The sequence below is a fragment of the Sycon ciliatum genome, chromosome 2 (genome assembly GCF_964019385.1).
Source record: "Sycon ciliatum chromosome 2, ocSycCili1.1, whole genome shotgun sequence".
Classification (NCBI taxonomy): Eukaryota; Metazoa; Porifera; class Calcarea; order Leucosolenida; family Sycettidae; genus Sycon; species Sycon ciliatum.
In genome coordinates, this window is record NC_088644.1 from 37,557,906 (window position 1) to 37,581,694 (window position 23,789).

At 48.5% G+C, this 23,789-nt stretch overlaps 3 protein-coding genes across 3 annotated transcripts; 1 reads left to right on the forward strand and 2 right to left on the reverse strand.

Annotated features, from left to right (window-relative positions):
- Positions 1 to 1,081: 1,081 nt before the first annotated feature.
- On the reverse strand, positions 1,082 to 9,185 carry LOC135809947 (transmembrane protein 216-like). The gene is made up of 7 exons (XM_065323395.1): positions 8,887 to 9,185; positions 7,859 to 7,881; positions 7,035 to 7,128; positions 5,904 to 5,996; positions 3,384 to 3,492; positions 2,941 to 3,033; positions 1,082 to 2,228 (listed from the first exon to the last, which is right to left on the reverse strand). Exons 1-7 carry the CDS (start codon positions 8,912 to 8,914, stop codon positions 2,210 to 2,212), a joined length of 459 nt encoding a protein of 152 aa, XP_065179467.1. The 5' UTR covers positions 8,915 to 9,185; the 3' UTR covers positions 1,082 to 2,209.
- An 892-nt stretch (positions 9,186 to 10,077) lies between these two features.
- On the reverse strand, positions 10,078 to 21,415 carry LOC135809949 (uncharacterized). Its single transcript, XM_065323396.1, has 7 exons — positions 19,929 to 21,415; positions 17,286 to 17,558; positions 16,697 to 16,920; positions 15,945 to 16,208; positions 15,307 to 15,370; positions 12,140 to 14,436; positions 10,078 to 11,250 (listed from the first exon to the last, which is right to left on the reverse strand). Exons 1-7 carry the CDS (start codon positions 21,274 to 21,276, stop codon positions 10,852 to 10,854), a joined length of 4,869 nt encoding a protein of 1,622 aa, XP_065179468.1. The 5' UTR covers positions 21,277 to 21,415; the 3' UTR covers positions 10,078 to 10,851.
- An 831-nt stretch (positions 21,416 to 22,246) lies between these two features.
- On the forward strand, positions 22,247 to 23,563 carry LOC135810563 (uncharacterized). Its single transcript, XM_065324055.1, has one exon. It carries the CDS (start codon positions 22,247 to 22,249, stop codon positions 23,561 to 23,563), a length of 1,317 nt encoding a protein of 438 aa, XP_065180127.1.
- Positions 23,564 to 23,789: the final 226 nt, after the last annotated feature.

The window sequence follows — 23,789 nt, forward strand, 5'->3', positions numbered from 1 at the left end:
GGCATACAGCTTTACAGGTCTATAATACTAAAAAAATGTTGCTGGAATAAAGTATCAGTCAGAGTGAGGAGGTGGCAACAGACTCGGCCATTATCCTGTAAAACTCCACAACGCCACTTTCCGGAAATGTTGAATAAATACATACATATACAAATGGAGACCAAGGGAACTCCCAAAGCCACCGACACCCTGATTCTGAATAACCCACTGTTGCAATGACTGAATACCCGGCATCAACGACACGGGTAGGGGCACGAAGGGGAGTGTGTGTGTGTGTGTGTGTGTGTGTGTGTGTGTGTGTGTGTGTGTGTGTGTGAAAAGAAAGAAAAAAGACCAAAAATAGGGATTCACTGGCCAGAAAAAGTCACTTCAAATAGCTGTATGGTGTAGACCAGGCTGAATAGTGACGGTCAATTCTTCAGCCTTGCAAGCTGTTGAATGGTGCAATCCCAGCACAAGTTGCTATGGCATCTGCCGTAGCATTGCTATCATCGCCTCCGGCGATGGGCGTCAAAGGTCAAGGTGTGTGTGAGAGAGAGAGAGAGAGAGAGAGAGAGAGAGAGAGAGAGAGAGAGAGAGAGAGAGAGAGAGAGAGAGAGAGAGAGAGAGAGAGAGAGAGAGAGAGAGAGAGAGAGAGAGGGAGAGACGATGTGTGTGTGTGTGTGAATGCAATGTATGCGAGATCTGGACTCCGGCCAAAACCCGCTGCTAGTCTGCCCGATTTCCTCTCTTTTTGGTTGCGATTAAAACCTGTTCATCCTGTACTGTGTTCCTCAGTATGCTCTGTGTATGACTGCATACTGAGCCCTGTAAGACTGTCGGTGGGCTAGAAGATAGCGCTTTAAAATCGTACTTGTGAACTAAAGTTACTTGATCATACGCGAAAAATGCTTCATTGAACCAGCCCCGTCCCGATGTCACTCTATCTGGACCATGATCATTACGCGGCTGGCGTTCACGTCGCCGTACACAAGACAACGGCAGTGCCGCGTGAGTTAACCCCAAACATCCTGACAAATAACTCGGCCTTCGCACCGGGCAAATTCAGTGTGAACATGTCCCCGGCCAAAAAGAGCGCTGAGCCACAAGCTCAGCCTGGCCAGTCAACCTCAATTGATTTACTGGGGTGTTTGCTTTGGCATAAAAAAACCCATAGTTTTCCCTTTCCTCGACCAATGAATATAGAAATAGCATCTGACAGAAAAATAATTGGGTCAAACACCAGAAATAAACGGGAAAACAACGACTGCAAAATAATGATATGGCCACATGTGTAACCATGGCAATTTGAAAATGTCAAAAAAGAACCAGCAGTTCGAAATCAGTATTCTGACTACCGGCAACACTGCGGCCTGCGCAGTATTGCTGATGAAAGTATTGCTGAACTGGAATACAAGGTAATAACTCCGGGGCATGTGTGCAAAGGGTAGGAGCATGCGACAAAGTACCTGGCAAAGTAACATGAGTCCAGATGAGCCCCGGTGCCGGCGGCAACCACCTTCCTTTTTTCCAGGCTAACATGCGACGAGGCTCACTTCCAAACTCGTAGTGATCAGTGCCCTGCATGCCCTGATCAGCGCCAGCATGCGCCCATCCTACGTCGGCATCATGCGGCTGGCAATTATGAATGGTCACTCGGAAAGCTTGTCTTGCCTGCGACCTGTGTCAGCAGGACCAGTGCATAGGAAATGCCTGTAACATAACCAGCATACATGTACTCCAGTGCCTGCTCCGTCTTGATTTAATTGGTTGCTGAACGGAACCGCCGACACTGATCTTCAGGTGTGCTCAATCACCGGCGTGATGGTGAGCTCAGTCGCTAACACTACGGACTGGAATTGTTGACAAGGCGTTTGACTCGACGGGAGCTCACCACTCTCGGAGAGAGAGAGCTGCCGAGAGAGTAAGCTAGGAGCAATGTTGAATGGCAGGGCTGCACCGCCCGGTGAATGGCAGGGCTGCACTGCTCGGTGAATAGCAGGGCTGCACTGCTCGGTTAGCATGTTTCCAAGCACTTGAAGTCAGCTAACACACTCAATGGTGCTTAAATCTAATGTCAAACTTCTGAAACCCACCATACACTGATACAGCAGTAGCCCTAGTCATGGCACTCAGATAAGCCTGATACTGCTCCATTCCATCGTCTTGCTAAGACGTTAAGATGGTGTAGCCACAGGATACACACATGCTTCATTGCGCCGTGGCATCCTCAGAGCACTTGGTCATGGCTGCACAGGGAATCGAAGCGGACGCCAAAAAGCAAAGCATAGTTGGACACATACTCTGTGAACACTCATGGGGAAGAAAGAGCTGTGCAGCATACACTTTTACATCACCGCGACAAATCTACTGCTTATTTCTGAAGTACAGGCAATGTGTCCGCACTGTCCTGGGTGCATGTGAGCTGAAGTACACAAACCAAGTATGTGGCTTTTGAGTAGGTTCATTCACGTATTTTCACGTTTAACAATGCACATGTGGCCAAAGAAACACAGGTACACACACAGTAATGTACACATGCACATACACACATGCAAACAAACAAGCGGCAAACACACACACCATTGGACCATTGGACGCCCATCGCCGAAGGCGGTGATGGCGATGCTACAGCAGAAGCCAGAGCAGCTTGTGCTGGGATTGCACCATTCAACAACTTGCAAGGCTGAAGAATTGACCGCCACTATTCAGCCTGGTCTACACCACACAGCTATAAAGTGGCTTTTTCTGGCCAGTGAATTCCTACTTTTTGGTCTTTTTCATTTTTTTCCGCACACACATCACACCACATTCGCCGGCATGCACTGTCTGTTGGTAACCACTCAGGAGAATGAAAGAAAAGTCAGGAAAAGTCTGAGAAAGAGAAGAAAGACGTGTCTGACCATAATCACACACACACACACACACACACACACACATCATGTCACGCCTTGTACGTACCATATAAACTTGAACAAGACATGGCCGGCTAGAACACACTCCATGGCCAGCATAGCTAGAGCCCAGTAACCAATTATCAGTTCCACACGCAATCTGCAGTAAGTGGAAACAGGACAGAGTCACAGAGGAAATGGGTAGACATGAAATGGAGGGATTTACAGATACATCAATGCTTGTTTTGAAAACAAAATTGTACTGGTATTTTTTTTAACCATTAGCTTTACAATCACAATGATTTTGGACAGCATACGGCAAGATAAACTCCCCTAAGAGCAGAGGCAATAATTGATTGATTCCAACTCGACTGACACACACGTGCGCACACACACATACACACACACACACACACACATGCACACGCATGTATACACCCACGCATGTACAAGCGCACAGCCCCCCCCCCCCCCCCCACACACACACTAGACGTGACAGTGTTGACTTACACGTATGTTTGCCACAGTACGATGTACAGGTAGGAGAAGAGAACAGGCAGGCAGAGTAGCAGTGAGACAATCAGTGGCACCTTGTGTTGTGTAATGTTACCTTGACTTCCTGTAAACCATACAGATGCACACTATGTGTTACGGAGGTAGCCTCAATTGAAGTATTATTCGTTCTCGTTCTGCTTCTTTGAATTTGCTGAACAGTTTTCCTCTCCATGCTCTGCTAAATCGTTGCCTGTACGCGCCACGTCTAGCGCCTTGTTTCTACACTGGCACTTAGCACCTTATTCGTCATCACGCGCTCTTCTTATCTACATGTATGTGCTAAGTGTTGGTGTAGAGGCAAGGTGTTGGATGTGGCCGCCGCTCTTGCTATAGTTCATTGGAGCGTAGGCACAGTTGTTGTTTTCCAGAGTTCTGCTTGTGATTGTATTCTTCTGAATGGTCATCGAAGTAAATCTGAGTATGGTTCAAGACAGTTAGGGCATGTTCGTTTGGTAGGATCGGGATCCCGATCCACTGGATTCGCACCCTTTCGATTGGTCGAATCCGGATCCGGATCCTTCGGATTTGGATCCGGTCAACTCACCTCAGGGAGCAGGGTTGACCGGATCCAACGGATCCAAATGTACCTTTGTGCGTATATGGCGGGTAAAACTCGTTTTTGTACACATTGTGGTACGCACACGTGGATCGAGATAGAGCTTGCTGACTTTTTGTACAATTGGCGCGGTGAGTACGACTTTTTATTACTTCGTCAACATGGCAACAGTCAAGGCTCAAAAAAGTGTCCAGTTGACTCTGAAGGATCCGACGGATCTGAGATCTGGATCCCGATCCTTACCAATCGAACATGCCCTTAGTTGCCTTTCGAGAGTATCTCTGGGTTTATTAGCCACAGTATGAAACCACATTCAACATAAACCATGATCAGCTCCGTACAAAATTCTCATGACTTTTTCGAAAGTCAAGGCCTGTGTGCACAGACTTTCCTATCCACATTTACTGTCCACCTTGCTAAGAGCCACATCTGGCTAGGCTCAGGAATTACCAGATATGTTTGAAATGTCTGTGGTGACCTCGGAAAATACAGTGCTTACATCAAAGTGCAGCCTATGAATTAAATCCAGGACGTCAAACAAGCTGCGTTCTACTAGGCCAACATGAAAATGAATCAAAGAGTATGGGCGGTTTTCCATGCTCTATAATGAATGGAAAAATGAAGTGATTCGACTTTCGTTCATAGTCTTCAATCGGAATAACGACCTAGTTGATGGACGGTATCCACTTTACACATCAATCTCCAGGAATTGTGGGGAATGTTATCTAATGCGGACACACGGTCCAGTTTGTGTTAGCATGCCTTGACTAGATTGGCCAGGTCAAGGCCAGGGTCAGCAGTTTTTTCTTTCTTTTTTCTACAGAATCCACACAGATATCTCAAGACACTGGGGTGAATAATGGAGTGTGGTGGTGGGGCCCATTAAGCTCAGCCGACCATAGGTCTCGGCTTCATAGCTCCATGGACGCACCAAAGGGATATCGGGCAGGGTAGTGACTACCGTGTACAGTCAACTTCGCTAATAACGACTGCGGATATACCGACAATTCGCGAATAATGACAGCATTTCCATGCCCAGAGCAAAGTCCCTTCCAACTGTAATACATATAATAAGACTTCGGGTATTACGACACTTCGCGAATAAGGACACTTTTTTGATGCCCCGCCGAGTGTCGTTATAAGCGAAGTTGACTGTAAGTACAAATTTTCATGCACGAAATCTTTCGTTAGATCACTCCACCAGCAGGTTCGTTACGTACTAAATTTCGTTTTTGGTCGAGGTATGTCATCCTGAACGTTCAGAAAAAAACTTTAGTTTGGTACAAACTTTAGTTATTTCGTGCCCCCTAACGAATAGAGCAAAAGTTAATTCCAAACGAAATGTTTTACTTATACAGTAGTGACGAGTGAGGTTCTGCTAAACGTGAAACGTAGAGAAATCCCGCAGAGACCACTGAGATGTCTGGGTTTGAGTCTGCAGCTTTGCGTGTTATGCCGGGGTGTTCTACACGTAGACGAGACTCTCTACGTCGTGGCACACACAAAGAAAATGCACACGGATCTACCGGGTGCCATCCAAATCAGGCAGAAAACTTCCAAAAGTGGAATGGGAAATTCCCAGTGCACATTCTACGTGATTTCTTTGCATGAACGGAGAACAAAAAAACTGGTTTCCTTTACGTTACGGCAGTGCGAAGAGTGTTCCCGGGATTCTTCACTTCACGTTCCCGTAACGCAGAGCAGAACATCACTGATATCCCGTGCCGCTCAGCCAGAGCTCAAGCTGATCCTCGGAGTGTCACCAGTGGATATATGGCTACCAGAACACGCAAGGACATGCTCTATGTGACTGTCATGCTCTGTGGCACAAAATAATAATTTGACAAACAATTTTGTTATTCAAGTGACAATCGCGATCATGGGGCACACACATTGCCAAGTCTACACAGTGCTCATACCCAAGAAGAGCCGGCCAAGCTCCAAGAAGAGCAGGAAGATGAAGAACACAATCTCGCCTCGCAGATTTCGATCAGGGTACGGTAGAACGATAGCTGAAAAGCAAACGACATGTCAGAACACGGAGATGACAATGGTTCTTGGATACACAATTTAGACAATTGTCAACTATCTTAAAATGTGCAAGATACTCGAGGTCATTCTTCGAAGTTAAAACAGAAATCGTTATACAGAAATCGATACATATACTGTCCTATTGAGCGTTGAGGATGAGTGAGAATCGTTACCTTTGGTACACGTAAACTAGTCAATTTTGGGAAATCGTTATAATATGTGCCTCGTTAGAATAATGGCTTTTACAGTAGCTGCCTTGGCAAGGGTCCGCGGCATTTATCTCACATAGAGAAAAGGGTGAGCCAAAAAAAGCAGGATTGCTGTAGTAAAACAATGCATTTCAATTGTCTTTCTCCCTATGTGTAAGGCTCTACACCCAGGAGTATGAAACACTCTCTTGAGCTGACACAATTTGCTCCATGGCAAGTACAACATTCATCTCATAAACATATGTGCCAGCATATTGGGCTTGCTTTGGATGCCTTTTTCAGGGACAACATTCTCCTCTACGAACAATTAGTCAGTTAAACATTCTGTCTGTGGTTCCCGAGGGAACTCACGACAGCCGCTATCACCAGGAATGATTCAGTGGCACGTGCAACGTCCAACAGTGGGGTGAGGAGATATGACATCACCTCACGATTACCGTCACAAGTGAGGAAAGCCCCACTAGCCACATCCATGTACCCCACGTGCCTGGTCACAAGTAACTTCCCAGTTCACTTTGAGTAGCACTACAGCTGACGATCTACACAGTATTCTGCATAGGTAATGTTCCTTGATTGTTCTTGGCGACAGCATAGCATGCTGACATTAGTCATGCAGCTAAACAAGTTTCCATAAATGCACGTTGCAGGCATATCGGTAATGTTAATTAAACGGCTTGGGTCAACACTCTTCATGTGAGTACCCCTATTAATCAAAGTGTACAGTCTCTGACCCAGATTTGACCCCAACCTGGAATGAAAGCTCTTACGTAAAAAAACATCCTGACAGCCAACGCGTCATTAGCTACTTACTCTTGTAGACGAGGAGCAGGATTTCACAAATCCATCCAATTCCGAAAAACCAGCCATGGAAGTAGAAGAACATTTGCAGTGGCAAGGAAGAGAGCTATCACAGCCTGGTCAAGGAAAGTATGCTTTGTTCGGAGGTACAGTGTATCATTGAACAGTTAGTGCTGTGAGTGTGAGATGTCAGTGGTAGCATACCTTCATGGTACATACGAATCTGTACATCACAGCTGTGGTACTGTATAGCTGATGTGATTGGACTGGTATGGTATAGCCCAAAGACATACAAAAATTAATAGTACTCCGGCTAGATCCGTAAGGCTGTTATCCACAGAACACTCGCTACTACTGAAGAGTTTCACTGTGCATTCATTGTAACCCAGGTCTCGGCGCATCGGGTACCTCTCTAAAATGTACGTGTCAACTTTCTCAAGTTCCACCAGTTCTTAGCTACAATCACAGCGTACTGAGGACATTACCCTAAGTACAACGGACATGTCAAGTACCCCACAACGTTTGTACTTGAGCTGGTACTCAGTATGCCGCACAATGCAAGAAAAGATCATAGGTGACACGTGTAGAATGTGCCTGGAAGCGTAGTGCTTTCTACACACCATTATTAATTACTACATGTAAAGCATGCAGCAATTGAAGTCTGCACATACCAATATCATACAGACTGACAGCAGATAAAATTGGAGGACGAAATCAAACATTTTTGAAGGACAGCTTTTCATGCTGAGCATAAAATGAGCCCATACTGTCCAGTTCTTTCTAGCAATGCCATACTTTCAATATCTATCACAAAGCTTCATCCAGGAGTCGGATACTGTTGCAACGACTGGCCGATAACCTACAGGAAAGCAAAAGACAGAGACATTGCAGTTACTGAGATCGAAACTTACAGGGAAGAATGCTGGTAGCTATTGTGTACAATGTAGTAACTGTTCTGCGTTGTAGCTGTTATGTGATTGAGCGTGATAACCTCATTTGCCCAACTTCTACAGTAGGAAAGCGTCACACTCTAAGGGATAATGAGGTACATATATGTCACTCTCTTTCCCAGCCTATGTCTCCGAACTGTACAAGCGAGTTCCACGGCAGGGTATCGAACATGCGCTCGTCATTCGGTGTGACAAAGCAATCATGTACTATCGAAGCTATGCGACTACATCACCTCTAGAGTTGTTTTAAAAATTTGTAGAGAGATAGAGAGAGACAGGGAGAGAGAGAGAGAGAGAGAGAACGTGTTCTGGCAGGTGTATGTGTGTGTGTGTGTGTGTGTGTGTGTGTGTGTGTGTGTGTGTGTGTGTGTGTGTGATAGTCTGTGTGTTTGTCTGCCTGTGTGTGAACGCGCACCTATGTGTATATCTGTGTTCAAGAGTGTGTGGTCAGTATTGAACCGCCCAATGGCCAACACCCATCCCAATCTGTGTGTGGGGTTGGAAGTATGATCTCACTTATAGACCCACCCACCGCAGTAAGTGAGTTAGGGCTAGTGCAGATAAAGAATTAGCTGCCTCACAAGGGTATCCAAAAATACTATCCATCCCAGGATCATGCATGTACAGTACGAGCATACACGCGGACACTGCGTACATACAGACAGACACACCACACACGCACCATGTACACACACATCACACATACCCAGACACACGCGGCGCATCAACACACACGCACACACACAAGCACGTACATGCACGCACACACATACACACACACACACACACACACACACACACACACACACACACACCGACACAGTGACAGAGGGAGTAGCCTCCATCTCACTGATTCTGAATGTTCATGGAACCCAATTCTTCTACATGATTGTATTCTCTCCCTAAAATCTTACCGCCTGTCAAATCGGGACACAGATTCATCACTGAAGTCTTTTAGTTTTAGGGGCTGGTTTTCTCAAGCAAGAATCGCTACTGGTCATGCCGCCTTCGTCAAAGCAGCTCGTCACCCTGCCAGCTAATTCCCACCTAGGAAAGCTGTACTCGCCAACGTTTTCTTTCAATGGTTGGTCAGCAAGGAAAACCAACGCGAAAACCTCTCAACGAAAACTAATAATTATTATTATGTCTCTTGCAGTAACGGCCTGTTCGAGTAAGTCACGGTGCAATGTAGCGCGGAAAATGAAAGAAATCCAGTGCAGCGCGAGATTGATGTAAAGACCGTCCACACCCCAGTCTCCAGACCATACTGTAATCTGGTAATACCCGGGCATACTGCCCCATACATTAATACTAGTGTAGTACTAGTAGTAGTGACCTGGCCTGGTGACGAGCGTGACTCAGTCACGCTCGTCACTATGGGCACGTCACAGTGTCATGACTGAGAAGTGAGAGTGAGAGTCTGCGCTAAGTCTGTGTACAGACTCAGTGTATTCGACACACTGTCACTGTTTTTATTACAATCACTGAATCAAACAATAGGAGGACAGAGGAAGTGTTTTTACTCAGAGTTTCACGCACTAAGCGATCATCAGAAAACAGTTTTCTGATGATCGCTTAGTGCGTGAAACTCTGAGTAAAAACACTTCCTCTGTCCTCCTATTGTTTGAACCAGCTCTACCACTCGGTATTGAGCACTCTCTTGGACAGCCTGGAACCTCTCTGTTTTACAATCACTGAATCAGTAAACGTCATGACAAAGAACTCAACGCATTCAAAATGTACTTAGTAATCAGGGCTTGTTGTTATGACAGTCGGCAATACTGCTAGCATGCAATGAGAAGATCACCATGATTATGTGTGTACGAGCGCTTGTACTTGTGTCCGATCGGGCTAGCTGTTTGAGTTACTTTTGACGTTTCAACACTACCAGCCTGCGTGAAAGTCAGTCCTCATCCACCATGCATGGTCAACAAGACCCGTCAAGTACTCGTACTGTGTGTGTGTGTGTGTGTGTGTGTGTGTGCGTGTGTGTGTGTGTGTGTGTGTGTGTGTGTGTGTGTGTGTGTGTGTGTGTGTGTGTGTGTGTGTGTGTGAGGTGTGTGTACCCACACTGGAAACGGATCACTCGCAACGAATACTCGCACTTCCTGAGACATATCTGCGCAGCAGAAATCATTGGATTCCAAACATTCTAGTGTAGAGGTGGAAATAATGATAATTGGTATTCACAGAGCGATAAGTGATATCAGAAGGAGCAAACAATCTTGCTATAGTCATCACTCAATGCTATGTGGAAAATCTGAATTTAAAGAAGCAAACATGCTTGCCGCTTGTCAATAAGTGGATACAGAGGGTAAAAATTTAAATTCTCTCGACGCTAGCATTCTCCAATGCACATTACATCATTCTCTAACGCACATTACATCATTCTCTAATGCACATTACATCATTCTCTTACATACAGCACTCATACCCCGGTGCAGCCAGACTACACGTTCTGTACATGCGGGTTGGCTGCGGTGGGTTGTCTGGATGTACATGCACATGCCTCGGTACTACGGTAGCACATGGCGCATAGCACTCTCAGACTGGAAAAAACGCCAAAAGCACGAACAGTGAACGAGAAAAAAAGAGTAGTAACAGCACAAATCAATAATAAAAAATATCAGATAAGATCGATAGTCACAGTCTTGCCGCATGGCAGACAATGCTTATGTGTATTCAATATGCATGATGTTCATTCATGTCTGGGGAAAGTATTGGGGGTAGTCGTGGCATATCCTGTACGCCAGGCAGTTGTGATGCCGGCAGTGGTAGTGGTGGTGGTAGTAGCTTCACTGCTCCACAACCAATGGCCTTTATTGGAAAGAGCCTTGGCGACATCAGGTGACCGCTCTCATCAGCGAGACGCCGCAGGACTAGATCTGCGCCTTGCGCTTGATCTGGTTAAGTCGTGCGCAGACCTTCTTGTGCGCCGGGAAGTGCGTCTTCTGGCACTGGCGGTCGCAGTAGAGCACGACGGTGCAGCGCTGGCAGTAGTTCATCTTCACGTCCGGACTCTTGAACTTGAGGCAGTGACCGCAGCAGGTAGCCACGCGACAGAACCTGAAGAGCACGACTAGGTCGTCGTCGGACATCGACGTCCCGTGGAACTTGGCGGCGTGCTGCACGCCGAGCAAGGTGGCGTAGGTGATGATCTCGGTGCCGTGGAACGGAATGCCCTCGATCTCCACCACCATCCACGATTCGTCGGCGCCGAGGTTGTCCTCCCAGGCCTCGATGAACGGTGTCAGCAGTTCGTGTTCATATTGCCATGCCTGGAAAGCAAGCAAAGATAACAGGCAATCCGGTGAACAAACACACACAGAAACCAGCCAAAACAAACATACACACACAGGCTGAGTGCATAGTGGGGATGGAAGCAGCCAACACTGCATAATGGGGGTGGAAGCAGCCAACACTGCATAGTGGGGATGGAAGCAGTCAACCCTGCATAGTGGGGGTGGAAGCAGCCAACACTGCATAGTGGGGGTGGAAGCAGTCAACACTGCATAGTGGGGACGGAAGCAGTCAACCCTGCATAGTGGGAGTGGAAGCAGTCAACACTGCATAGTGGGAGTGGAAGCAGTCAACACTGCATAGTGGGAGTGGAAGCAGCCAACACTGCATAGTGGGACTGAGTGGAAGCAGTCAACACTGCATAGTCAACAGGGCTCTAGAGTGCAGAGCAAATTAGTGAAATATGAAGTAAAACTGTCCCCACTCCAAAGTTTCATACAACAATGGAATCATCAGAGGGATATCCCCTTCAGGAGTATACAAAAGATTGTTTGTGAAAGGCCATGGAACGCAGTACTCTACGATTAGTGCGGGCTTGCCCGATGTGATCCTACTTGTCAAACAAGCTGCTGCAGGGTACTGTATTCAGCTCAGCTGTTCAGAGCCAGGGTTGGGCATAGGAGCTGGCTGCTGCCACAAACTTCAATGGCATTGACTACTGTACTGGACTGGAGTAGGAGGCAAATGTTTACAGAAATTACATCTGAAGGTCCCTGGTTTGAGTTCTAGTGCCGGTGACAGTCAATGTTTTCTTCAGACTTTTCCCTTTTCCATTCCCACAACCCGTGACTCGATGATAAGAAAATACATCTGGTGCCATTTCACCAATTTAGAGCAGGATTCCACGCATGGCATTTCTCAACCAACCTTGTTCATGAGAACGAGAATCTTGCGTTCCTCCTCATCCAGCGTTGACATTATCTCTCGGTAGTCGTCCTCGTCTTTCACAGATTGCGTGTACAGACCGGTCTCCATGAAGATGCGGACCGGGTGGTTGCGCTCCAGGCCCAGGTGCCAGTCGGGAAGGCCCATACTCGGCCCGACGATCATGGGATCCGCCGGGAAGGCGGAGTAGCGACGGGCCCGCAGCATAGCGGTGTACAGCTGCTGGAAGGGCATGCCGTCGGTCTGCGTGCGCTGGTCGTAGAACAAGGCATACCAGTACTTTGTCAGTTCGTTGGCGGCGTCACGTTGATCCTTGGCTAGTCTCAGCAGCAGGCCAATACGTCGCAGCTTATTGGCCATTTTCAAGAAATCCTGATGAGGCGGCATGTACTCGGTGGATTGAATGCATAGCGATACATACGCAATTAGAACTACTACACCGTCGCTGGCATACTTGGATGTTGCAATTTTCGTGGCTTCCGTAGGCTCTGGCTGTGGCTCCTTAGGCTCTTTCTCCTTGTCCTCCTGTTTCTCATCTCTTGCCGGTACGTTGAGCCTGACCATGCCCACTTTCACCGCCTCGAAATGCCTCACCAGCAAGTCGGAAATCTGCTTCCATCCGCCGGTGCACGCCAGTGTCTGCAGGTCGAGCAGCGTCAGGAGCGGCGTGTGGTGCGCTTTCAGCATGTGGTACTCGCGGTACGCCACCATGGCGGAGGTGCGGATTTCCACGCTGTCCGATTCGCCGAGCCGCATCCTGAAGCGCCGCTCCAGGTGCCGGCAGAAGTAGAGGAGCTCGTGGAACTGCATGGCCTGCTCCGGGTCCATGCCCGGCCGCCGGACAAAGTCTATGCAGCCCTGGAAGACTACGGCGAGCGTCTGCAAGGCACGTCCCCACTCCTGCAGCTGCTCTTCAAAGTAAGCCAATGTCAGGTGAGTGGCGCACACAAGATAGTGACTGCCGGAGACCGTGGAGAGGTACGCAGCGCGCCGCAGAAAGCTGTACACCGTATCGTCCGGGAAGGCCAGAGCGAAAATGTTGTACGCGGTCGGGTTGCGAACAACCTCGCTGTCACGGATATCCGTGCAGTACCGGAACGCACGCAGCATGTGCGGATAGTCCAGCCGGAAATTATCCTGAATGGCTTCCACGTCGTCCTGGGTGAGGGGTTCCACGGTTGCAATATAGTTCAGCTCGTTGAAATAGTAGGCTGTGTATAAGCGGCGGAACACGCGGTGCTCTCTGTCCTCCAGCGAGGCAAAGCCGTGCTTGAGAGCGATTGGCTGCATGACGTAGCGATTGAGCAGCGTGTTGTGGCTGACCAGTGAGCGTTTCTTCAGCTCTCCCATTATGTGTCTTTCCAACAGGGTCGGGCTGCTGAAGTGAAGCAGATGAACAAGGGCGCCTGTTGAAAAGGCCGCGTGGAAGATGCACATGGCTCCGAACGCTATTTTCTGCTGATCGCTGAGCATGTCGGAGGCCATCTCAGTGAGGATGTAGACCAGCTGATCGGTTTCTGTCCATGACGGGTAGTTCATGTCACTGCGGTGCTCTGCAGCATGCTCAAGCACCTGTGTCATGGTCCATTCCGGATGGTACTTTGCCAGTGACACCAGCAAGTGGATGGCCAGTGGGCAACCGGAGCTGAACTTGGCTACTTCGCGCGTCTCACTTTTGCTCAGGCATGGCGCCAGCGTGCGCATCAGCTTGTAGGATATCGCGGGCTCCAGCGCTGGCACCTCCATTTCCACAAGGTCTCCCTCCATGGTCTGGCAGCATGTCAGAATGATACGCACCGTGTTGTGGTAGTCCAGGATCCTTTCAAGCATCTCCGCTACGGAGTAGTCTGAGTCACTGAGCTGTGCGGTGTTGTTGCTGACCGAGTAGACACAGTCCTCTAGGTCATCCAGTATCAGCACCGGGTTGCCTTCTAGCACGCTGATTTCCTCCTCCAGGGTCTTCATACTATTGCCAGTGCTGTTCGGTGAGATGATGTGCACGATACGTCGCACGGCGACCGGACACGTGATGCATCCGCGCAGCGGCACGAAATGCACGTAGTTGTCCTCGATCTCGGCCAGCTTGCGTGCCACCGCAATGGCTATGCTACTCTTTCCCATGCCGTTGGAGCCTCTCAGGGCCAGAACACGCTTCTCGGTCTCCTCGCTCTGCAGCATGTTGTTTAGGGTGGTGATCGCCTGCTCGACCAGCTCATCACGCCCTGAGAATGGCTGGCTCAGCTCCGGGAACTTGTGATCGCGGGCTTCCCGCTCTGCAGCTGACACACCAACACACAAACACACACACACACACACACACACACACACACACACACACACACACACACACACACACCATGTACCATATATACGCCCGTTGCAAGAGAAGCACGCAAATCTGCAAGTGAACTGGATGTGCACCCACAGATTTTCTCTTATAGCAACGATAGCGGACAAGATCTGAATGAGAAGGATCAAGACTAGCGCCAGATAACTGTCCAATCCACACAACCCGCGAAGCCATGGGAAACGACCACCAATGCATACCTGGTCTACACCACATGGAATACATCGGCATAGAACGGCCAAGACAGTTACCTAAGCACACCCTACACTTGCTGGGGCAACCAGTATAGACAGCATGCTGCTTTGATAGAAGCAGACACTAGATGCACTGGTACCTTGAAGTGAAATTGGAGTTACTTTACCAAACAGCCTCGGCTACTGAGTACTGGGACCCCCCCCCCCCCCCACACACAAAACACACACACACACACACCACACGCACGCGCGCGCGCGCACACACACACACACACACACACACACACAAGCACGCCTGGATACACACAGGACACACAGGACACTGACACACAAAAACATGGACATGCATGTACATACAAGTGCACATACAATGCATGTGCACACACAATGCAGGTGCATACACAATCCATGTGTACACACAATGTATGTGCATACACAATGCATGTGCACACACAGAGCATGTGCATATACAGTGCACAACACGCAAACCAGTGAGACAAGAGGGCTCTTTCAAGTACAGGTATGTGAGAGAGCACTGTGCAGTAGCAGAGAAGGATTTGTCCCAAAAACGGCCGACTTCGTTATGGAGAAATATTGCTGCTACTCACCCCTTTCTTCTTCGGCTTTCTTCTTTGCTTTCTCATCTGCAGCTTTCTTCTCCTCATCCTTTAGCTAGATGAAGAGACAGGGAACAGGTAAAAGTGGAACCAGGTTGAAGCAGCTGTGATAACGAACTAAGCACAATTCACGACATTTGTTTCCAGCATAGTGAGTGAGTTAGAGTTAGAGAAAAAGAGAGAGAGAGAGAGAGAGAGAGAGAGAGAGAGAGAGAAAGAGATAGATAGATAGAGAGAGGGAGAGAGAGAGAGAGAGAGAGAGAAGGAAATTGAGAGAGAGAGAGAGAGAGAAAAGAGAGGTATGCATTCCTGGTCTAGAATTAAACACATCAAACACCTACATGTATGTCAACACTTAAGCGCTTGAGATGATATCTGAACTTGTTGCCGCTCGACCAAATCAAAATTCTTCAAATGCATAATGTTATCTCAAGTCAGAAGAACATATTTGACGTAGCAAAGCATCCGAAAATGTGAGAACATGAACCATTGGTTAGAGCATCGCTGGTCTAGCGAAGGTCTCTCAGGTTCGAGCACTAATGGTGACCATCAACTTTTTCTTTAGACGTCGTCTTCCCTTTTCAGTACCTCAGACTTATGGATATTAAATTAAAGAGTCATTCGTTTACCTTTCTCGCAAATTTGAACAGATGGTGGTGGACTTCTCGATAGCGATCACCAAAGCTTTTAAGGATATCAATGAAAAGCTTGTATCCGGATGGACCTGTCTTGCGAATCCAACGATACAGTACATTCATCTCACGTCCCGATTCAAACATCGGAAGCATTTTCAACCAATCTTCATCGGAAATCAGTTCCTTCTCGACACAACGCGATCCAAATTCCACGATGTCAATTCGATTCTGAAGATAGTTGATGTTGGGTCGAACAATCTAATCGGACAAACCGCACGCAAACCAACAGCATAACCACCCAAGCATGTGAGCACATATGGAGACACACACACACATACATGTACGAGTATTCACGCCAACAGATACACAGACACACAATAAATTCACCATCTACATGGATCAAAAAGTATATTATCGTGTCCGTTCCCGAAGGGAACTCACGACGGTCGCTAACACCCGGTAAACCCTAGCGGCAGATGCAGCGCCTAACGGTAGGGATGAGTGGATAAGTCTCACAACCACTGGTACAAGTGCCGAGAAACCCCATTAGCCGCAATCTACAAGGATAGGTGTTGCGTAACTTATATTCTGATTACGTTCTGATAATTGACCTTACGTGAAGCGCGTTAACACCCCTTGCCCTACTGCTACTACCAATAACACACTGCCTCGCAAGATTCTATTACTTGACATACTCCGAGAGCCAAACACTAAATTGTTCCTGTCGTTTGCACAACTTCACTCACCGTTTTCCACTCTGACTTGGGTGCCTCAGCCTCTCCCTCATCTGCTTTCTTCTTTTTCCGATTTCTAGGCTCCAAAATATCAGCAGGTGGTACGATGTCGACGTCGGCCGCTATCAATTTCATTAAATCCTCACCGGCGTCAAATTTTAAATCATCAAAGTCTTCCCTCACTATGCTTGTACTTGCTGGAAGTGCTTTCAACTCATTCATGTCAATTTTGCCACCTACAAGCAACAACACAGCAGCAGCAACTTGACAGTGAGAAGCATACCTTGAAAATCCTGGGAGAAGAAATTATGTGGGCTTGGGCGGCTAGGCTGTCAATAACACGCTCACCAACACAGTGAAACACACACACGCACGCATACACATGCACACACGCATACACATGCACACACGCATACACATGCACACCACACACACGCACGCGGAGCTGACAAGCTCGTTCCCATAACCCTGGAAAACACTTTTGCAGAGTTATGGGAACAAACTTGCCAGCTCCGCGTGCGTGCGCGCGCGCACGCACGCACACACACATACACACACACAGTATTTCATGTCACAAGAACCAGCGGCAACGGCAACTTACAGGTTATTCGGAGTTTCTTCATTACAAACGTCTTCAATGACGGCTGCTCTTGTATGATACAGCGGTATAACGTGTCGATGTGCGGTGGCTTCTTGTGCAAAAGACCAAGCATGAAGCGCACGGCAATCTTTTTCCCATCAGCGGCACCGTGAAGTTTCCGGATCTGTTCTGCCTCCTGCCCTGAAATGCCGCCGGAAAGGAATAGCAGATCTAGGACTTTGCTCGCGTCAAGGTGCTTCACGAGAAATGGCCACATGCTCGTAAGGGAATCCACTGCAGAGAAAACATGAGTTGAAAACAACACACGTCATGTTGAGGAGAGAACCATGCGAGTCCAGGGAAGTGAATGTCCGAGATGGTCACATGACGTCAGCCATGTGACGACCAGCGGACGCAGTTTTTGATTTTTCCGGCCATAGCCGCACAGCCGTTCATACTTGTGTGTATGATATGGTGGCTACTCATGACCCCCTCAGCATTACATCATACCCGTTGGTGGTCACAGAGTTGCTCCAAACCATGGCCTGGTCAACCGGACCGGTTCTGCCCACCCTACACGCTGGTTCCACTGTTCACACGTCATGATAACTGTCAACACAAAGTTGGTCACTTGAAAGAGATATGAAACCACTCTACTTCCAATGTACTGTGTGTCCAAAGTCAATTGAGTGGCATAGCTTAATACAGGGGCCTCCCAGAGCACTTCAGCATGTTTTAACCAGTGCAGTGGGCACAGTGGGTTGGTCAAAGACCATGATTGAGATACGAGAGGTACCTGGTTCAAGTCCTGCCTGGGAGCGTCTTTTCCATCTGTGCTGCTACCCACAGTCAACTGGGAACTTGTGGCCAGGCACAATAGGGTACATGGGAGCAGCTAATGGGGTCTTTCTTGGCACTTGTGCCCGTGGTTATGAGACTTATCCACTCACCCCCACCGTTAGGCACTGCATGTGCCGCTAGGGTTATCGAAGCGTTAGCGGCCGTCGTAAGTTCCCTTCGGGAACGGACACGATAACTTACTCTTTTTTTAACTCCGAGTTTCACGCTTAGTGCGTTAACGGGGAAGTTAAGGCAAAAATTAAAATTTCACCAGTTGTAGTCTTCGGGGTGCTGAGTCGAATGGTCTTGGTCCGAGAAAGCTGAGACGCTCCCTTCCTACTTGAATCCCAATCGAACTCGCGCACTTCAACCGAAACTGGGTGACTGCGCCCTACTAGATGAGGATTTGTATGCAAAATGTCACTAAAAGCGCCGTTTCGTTCTTATAAAAGCACGGATGACCGCGATTGGCCCATATGTTGTAGTCTTTTGGACGCTGAGTCGACTGGTTTTGGTCCGAAAAGGCTGCGATTAGGGCTGAAACGATCATTCAATAACTCCTAACGATCAACCAATATCATTAACGATCGATATATTGGTTTTATCGATTCTTGTCAGCTCTATCGAACATGAAATACTAGTACTCAAGTAGAGAATTTCATGTTGTTTCTAGAGCGAAGAATCTTGTCATCACCCTCTGGCAACTTTTCTCATCTCCGAATTCTCCCACAAATGAACCGAAAAGGCAAAGTCTTCTCTCCCGATCTCTTTCAAAGCCACAAATCAATTTTACTGCGCTTGAAAGTAGATGGTTGCACTCGTATCCACTATCGGATGGAGTGCAAGGGCTAGAAGAGTGCAAGGGCTAGAAGAGTGCAAGGGCTAGAACATTGTCACTGTTATGCATGCATAAAAAATCGTTAGCACTCGTTTTGAACAATAACGATTATCGATTGCACTCTTAACGATCGATATGCGAGTTATCGGTATAATTGTTTCAGCCCTAGCTGCGATGCAGCGTTCCTCCTTTTTTCCCAATCGAACATGGTTGAACAAGCGGTCACGTGCTCCTGCGTACACCAGTCAGCTGGTCACCGTGCCTGCAGGGTACAACTTACTAGCCTGTTTGACCTTTTTTGGGTGCAGTCCTGTTACTCGAGTTGAACTCGAGTTGAACCTTGGTGTGAAAGTTGTCGCCTGCCGGCGTGGTGACCAGGTGATTTGGGCACCCAGGAGCACGTGGCCGCTTGTTCAACCATGTTCGATTGGGAATAAAGGAGGAACGCTGCATCACAGCCTTTTCGGACCAAAACCAGTCGACTCAGCGTCCAAAAGACTACAACATATGGGCCAATCGCGGTCATCCGTGCTTTTATATGAACGAAACGGCGCTTTTAGTGACATTTTGCATACAAATCCTCATCTAGTAGGGCGCAGTCACCCAGTTTCGGTGGAAGTGCGCGAGTTCGATTGGGATTCAAGTAGGAAGGGAGCGTCTCAGCTTTCTCGGACCAAGACCATTCGACTCAGCACCCCGAAGACTGGTGAAATTTTAATTTTTGCCTTAACTTCCCCTTTAAACTCGGAGTTAAACACTTTTTTCGTCCTCTTACTTGTATTATTGTTTGACCTAGCTCTGCCTCTCGGATATTGATCACTCTTGGACAGCCTGGAACCTCTCTGTTTTACAGGGTATCTTAGACCAAAGTTTCACAGAAGTCGAGAATAGGAAAGAGTAGTACTGTACAGAAGCAGTGATTTCTTATCGATTTCGGCTACTGAGTATGTGTTTATTTTCAGTCCTGACTGCTCAGTGTTTCTTACTCTGCATGCTGTTGATGTGGTGCTGCTCGCCGACAATGGATGCCCTCTTTCTCAGCTTTGCAATGCTTCTCTTTTCCTCGTCAGAGTTATTCTCATCGGTGAACTCTGCCGCGTACGGGCTGTATTCCTCCACCTCCACATCCTCGTCATCGCCGTCGTAATCCTCGCCGCGCACGGCATCATAGTACGCGCTGCCCGAGCTGTCCTCGTCATCCGAATCATCATCGCAATAGAAGTCATCTTGGCCCTCGCCTGACTGCCACTCGTCCTGCGTGGCAGCCGGGGCACCGACCACCTCCTTCATGTACGACGCCACGTTCAACTCCTGAGGTATGGGCGCGTTGTACACCCTCGGTCCTAGATGCCCTCCTCCGCTCAGAAGCGGGTACTGTGACTTCTCGCCCCCGGCTTGCTGGCTCTTGCGCTCATTCTGCTTGGCGCGGGCACGCACCTCTTCCTCTCCCTCTGTGTCGCTGGATGACAGTTCTCTGATCTGCGATGGAAGATCAGCAGAAGCCGTCGCGTGGGCAAAATACTCATCATCATCGGGCAGCGGACCAAGCGGATGTCCAATCGGATACTTGAAGCGGTCCTCAAAATGCCCTCTTTCGAACTCGTCAGCAAAATCTAGGTCCGGTACATCACCGAGATCATCCACAAAGCTAGCGGAAGTGGCAGTAGGCGCAGCAGCAGCAGCAGCAGCAGCAGCATCATCATCATGCAGAATAGGAGTCTCCGTGAATTCCAGAACGGTTGGCTGTGCTGTAGCGTTGGCATCCGGAGGAACAGGAGGCGATGGTGAGTGACCGGCAGTTGCCTGCGGCTGCAACATAGCATCACCTTGATCATCACCCTGCACGCTGTCTGCTGGACTTCCACCAGCCATCGGTAGTATCAACTCAACCTGCGAACTCTGTTCAGCATCATCCAGAAACATCTGTTCAGATGCAGCCGACTCATTAGGAATTTCAGCCACATCGTGCACCGGACCTGACAAGCCAGCCGCGCCTTCTGCCAGTTCTGGTAAATCATATGAATCTAGACCATCTAGTGCATCCAGATCGTTTCCTGGTGGAGCTTGGCTAGTTAAATCCAACACCTGATCTTGGTCAAGACCTTCACCTGTTGAAATCGCTAAGTTTCGTTCATCCTGCTTGTCACTGGCCACTGTAAATTCTCCCTCTGAACTATATTGTTTCAGCATATCAAGACCACCTGAAGACGAGGGAACGTTTTGAGAAGCCATTATATCGTTGTGAACATCAAAACATTCGGCTTCCAAACTATTTCGCTCCTCGGGTTCAAAACTAGCGGCCGTTTCATCTGCGAGATCATCGTGTGTCGACATGAGAATTGCCTAAAAAAGACAAACACACACGAACATGAACTTCAAAACGTACGCCACCTCACAAACAATTGTATCTCATGACTCAAGAACCTTTTTCAAAACAGCACAAACAGCCACAAGGCTATAATTATTATTTGAAAAATTGTGTTTGTTCAGACGATCGGTACGTCCACGGCCGGCGCCACGAGACTTTCGAGAGCAGGAGTCGTAAAATACCACTCTCTGCTCGGGAGCAATCCTGTTCCAGCTACCGCAGCCGGCGCACCACAACGGGGCCGTGGATTGACGGCGCAAGAATGATGAAGATATGCCCATTTTTCTTGGGCTTTCACGTCACCACTGGTCACATCCCCTTCATCATCCGGATACTTCTCAGAATAACATCGGCTCCTGTCATCATGACTGTGCGTCTACTCACTCAGTACTCTGTGGAGTGTGGTTGAGTTCACTCGAGTAGATCTACTCGGCACGACGGCAGGACCCGGAGCTCCGGAGAAGCCCTGGTTGAGTGACTGAGTGACTGGTCACTTGCTCAGTGGTGTCATTCATCCACTCACTGATATTGATATTGATAATAATTATATCTAGCACTCGCTAGTACTAGTAGTAGTAGTACTGTAGTACAATTATTTAGTACAATGTCAGAACATAATACTTGTGAAGCCACGCTATGGAGTTAGGCTAGTCGCAAATTTCATTCGCGTCTGGTGAAGATCACAATCCGTACAGATACCGACATCTTCATAAACAGCAGTGGCCATTGTATTGGTCTTGCTTGGTGCACGAGTAAGAGTAGATTGTTATATTTTGCAATCTCGCAAAGAATTCTGGCTTTGCGGAGCAGTATTTTGCTGATAATAGATCAGCCGCTACAAATTAATTCAGAAAACAATAGGCCGCCAGAATCCAATATGGCGTAAAAAAACCTGGATTCAATCATCGAGAGCTTCTCCAGTGAACTGGCTACACGATGCCGGAACGAAATGGTTATATTCGCAGGCTTCCTGTGAGTGTGTTTGGCGTGTGCCTGGGCACGGCTGGACAGGTACCGATGTGGAATAGCCTTGCGAATAGCAAGGCAATGAAGTGCTTCGACATACCGCAGGTAGTTGCACAAGTGTTCTGGGTGATAGCCGTTGTCCTGCTGACCATTCTGGCGGCGCTCTATTGCTGGAAGATTGTGCTGCACCCACGCTCAGTGCGCACGGAGTTCCACTGCTACTACCAGAGTAACTTCTTCACACTGCCGTTCCTTTGCCTGATCATCCTGTCAGCATCATTGCCACCGGCATGGTTTGCGGGCGAGCCATCACCGCTGCTTCTACTGCTGCTAGTGCCGCTGGTAGCCATTCATGTCTACCTGTATGGCGAATGGATGTATGGAGTCAATCGGTCGCTGCGACTGGCAAACCCTGCGTTTCAGCTGGCGGTTGTGGGCAACTTCTTCGGCTCCCTGCTGGCATCGAATGCCGGTCAGAGTGAGCTGGCCATCGGTCTGTTCACGGTTGGCATTATGTACCTGTCTCTCACGCTGGCGTGTCTGCATGCGGCCAACACGCGTATAAAACGCGACTGTACCGGCGCTATCCTGCAGGAGCAGACGAGACGTCGCCTGGTCAAACTGGACGAGGACCTGCACCCTCTGCTTGAGAGCACACCGGGCCGAGTGCAGCACAACCCATGGTCACCAATGTCGGAGATCTGGGCTCTGCCACCGGGCCTGCACCCGACGATATTCCTGTGCCTTGCACCACCGTCCGTGGCAGCACTGGCCTGGGCAAACATAAACGACGGAGTATGTGACAGGCTGTGTAAATCCCTGGTCAGCATTCCCATCTTCTTCCTGCTCACGATGTCCATCCACCTGCATCGGTTCTTCCGACGCACGCCCTTCTCCCTGGCCTCGTGGGCGTTCACGTTTCCCTCGGCGGCACTCGGAACGGCCAGTATCAAGTACGCCGAGTATGCCTCTCCCGGGTTTTCATACTTGTCGTTCGCGCTGTGCTGTGTAGCGATAACGTTCTGGACAATGGCAACTCTGCTCAGTCTCTACATGCTCGGTACACGCGGTCTCACGGCATTCCTGTCACCCGGATCGGAGAAGACAAGCGACGTACATTTCCTGGTGGGCGGTGCGGCGGCACGACTGCAATGCGAAGAGGGCAGTTTGGAGGTGGACAGGTCAGTGGTACACCGTGTACACGATGTTGAGCAGATCGGGCAATGTGGCGCTCCGTTCCTCGATCCACGAGACAAAACCCATCAAGCATGTGAAACGTCCATATAATTGCAATATTGGCCAGTGCACCCAAAATCGGATTTTTTAAATTTATAAACATTGAACAACGTACGGCAACGCAGCCACTTCTGCCAGTGCATGAAATGATAACTGGCTTTGATTGTCATTATATTTGACGCTGAGCCGCTTCCCAATGGCGCTGCCCTTGAGAATAATATTGATATAATATTGATAGTGATGTAGACAATTACCACGGTTGATATACAGAACGTTG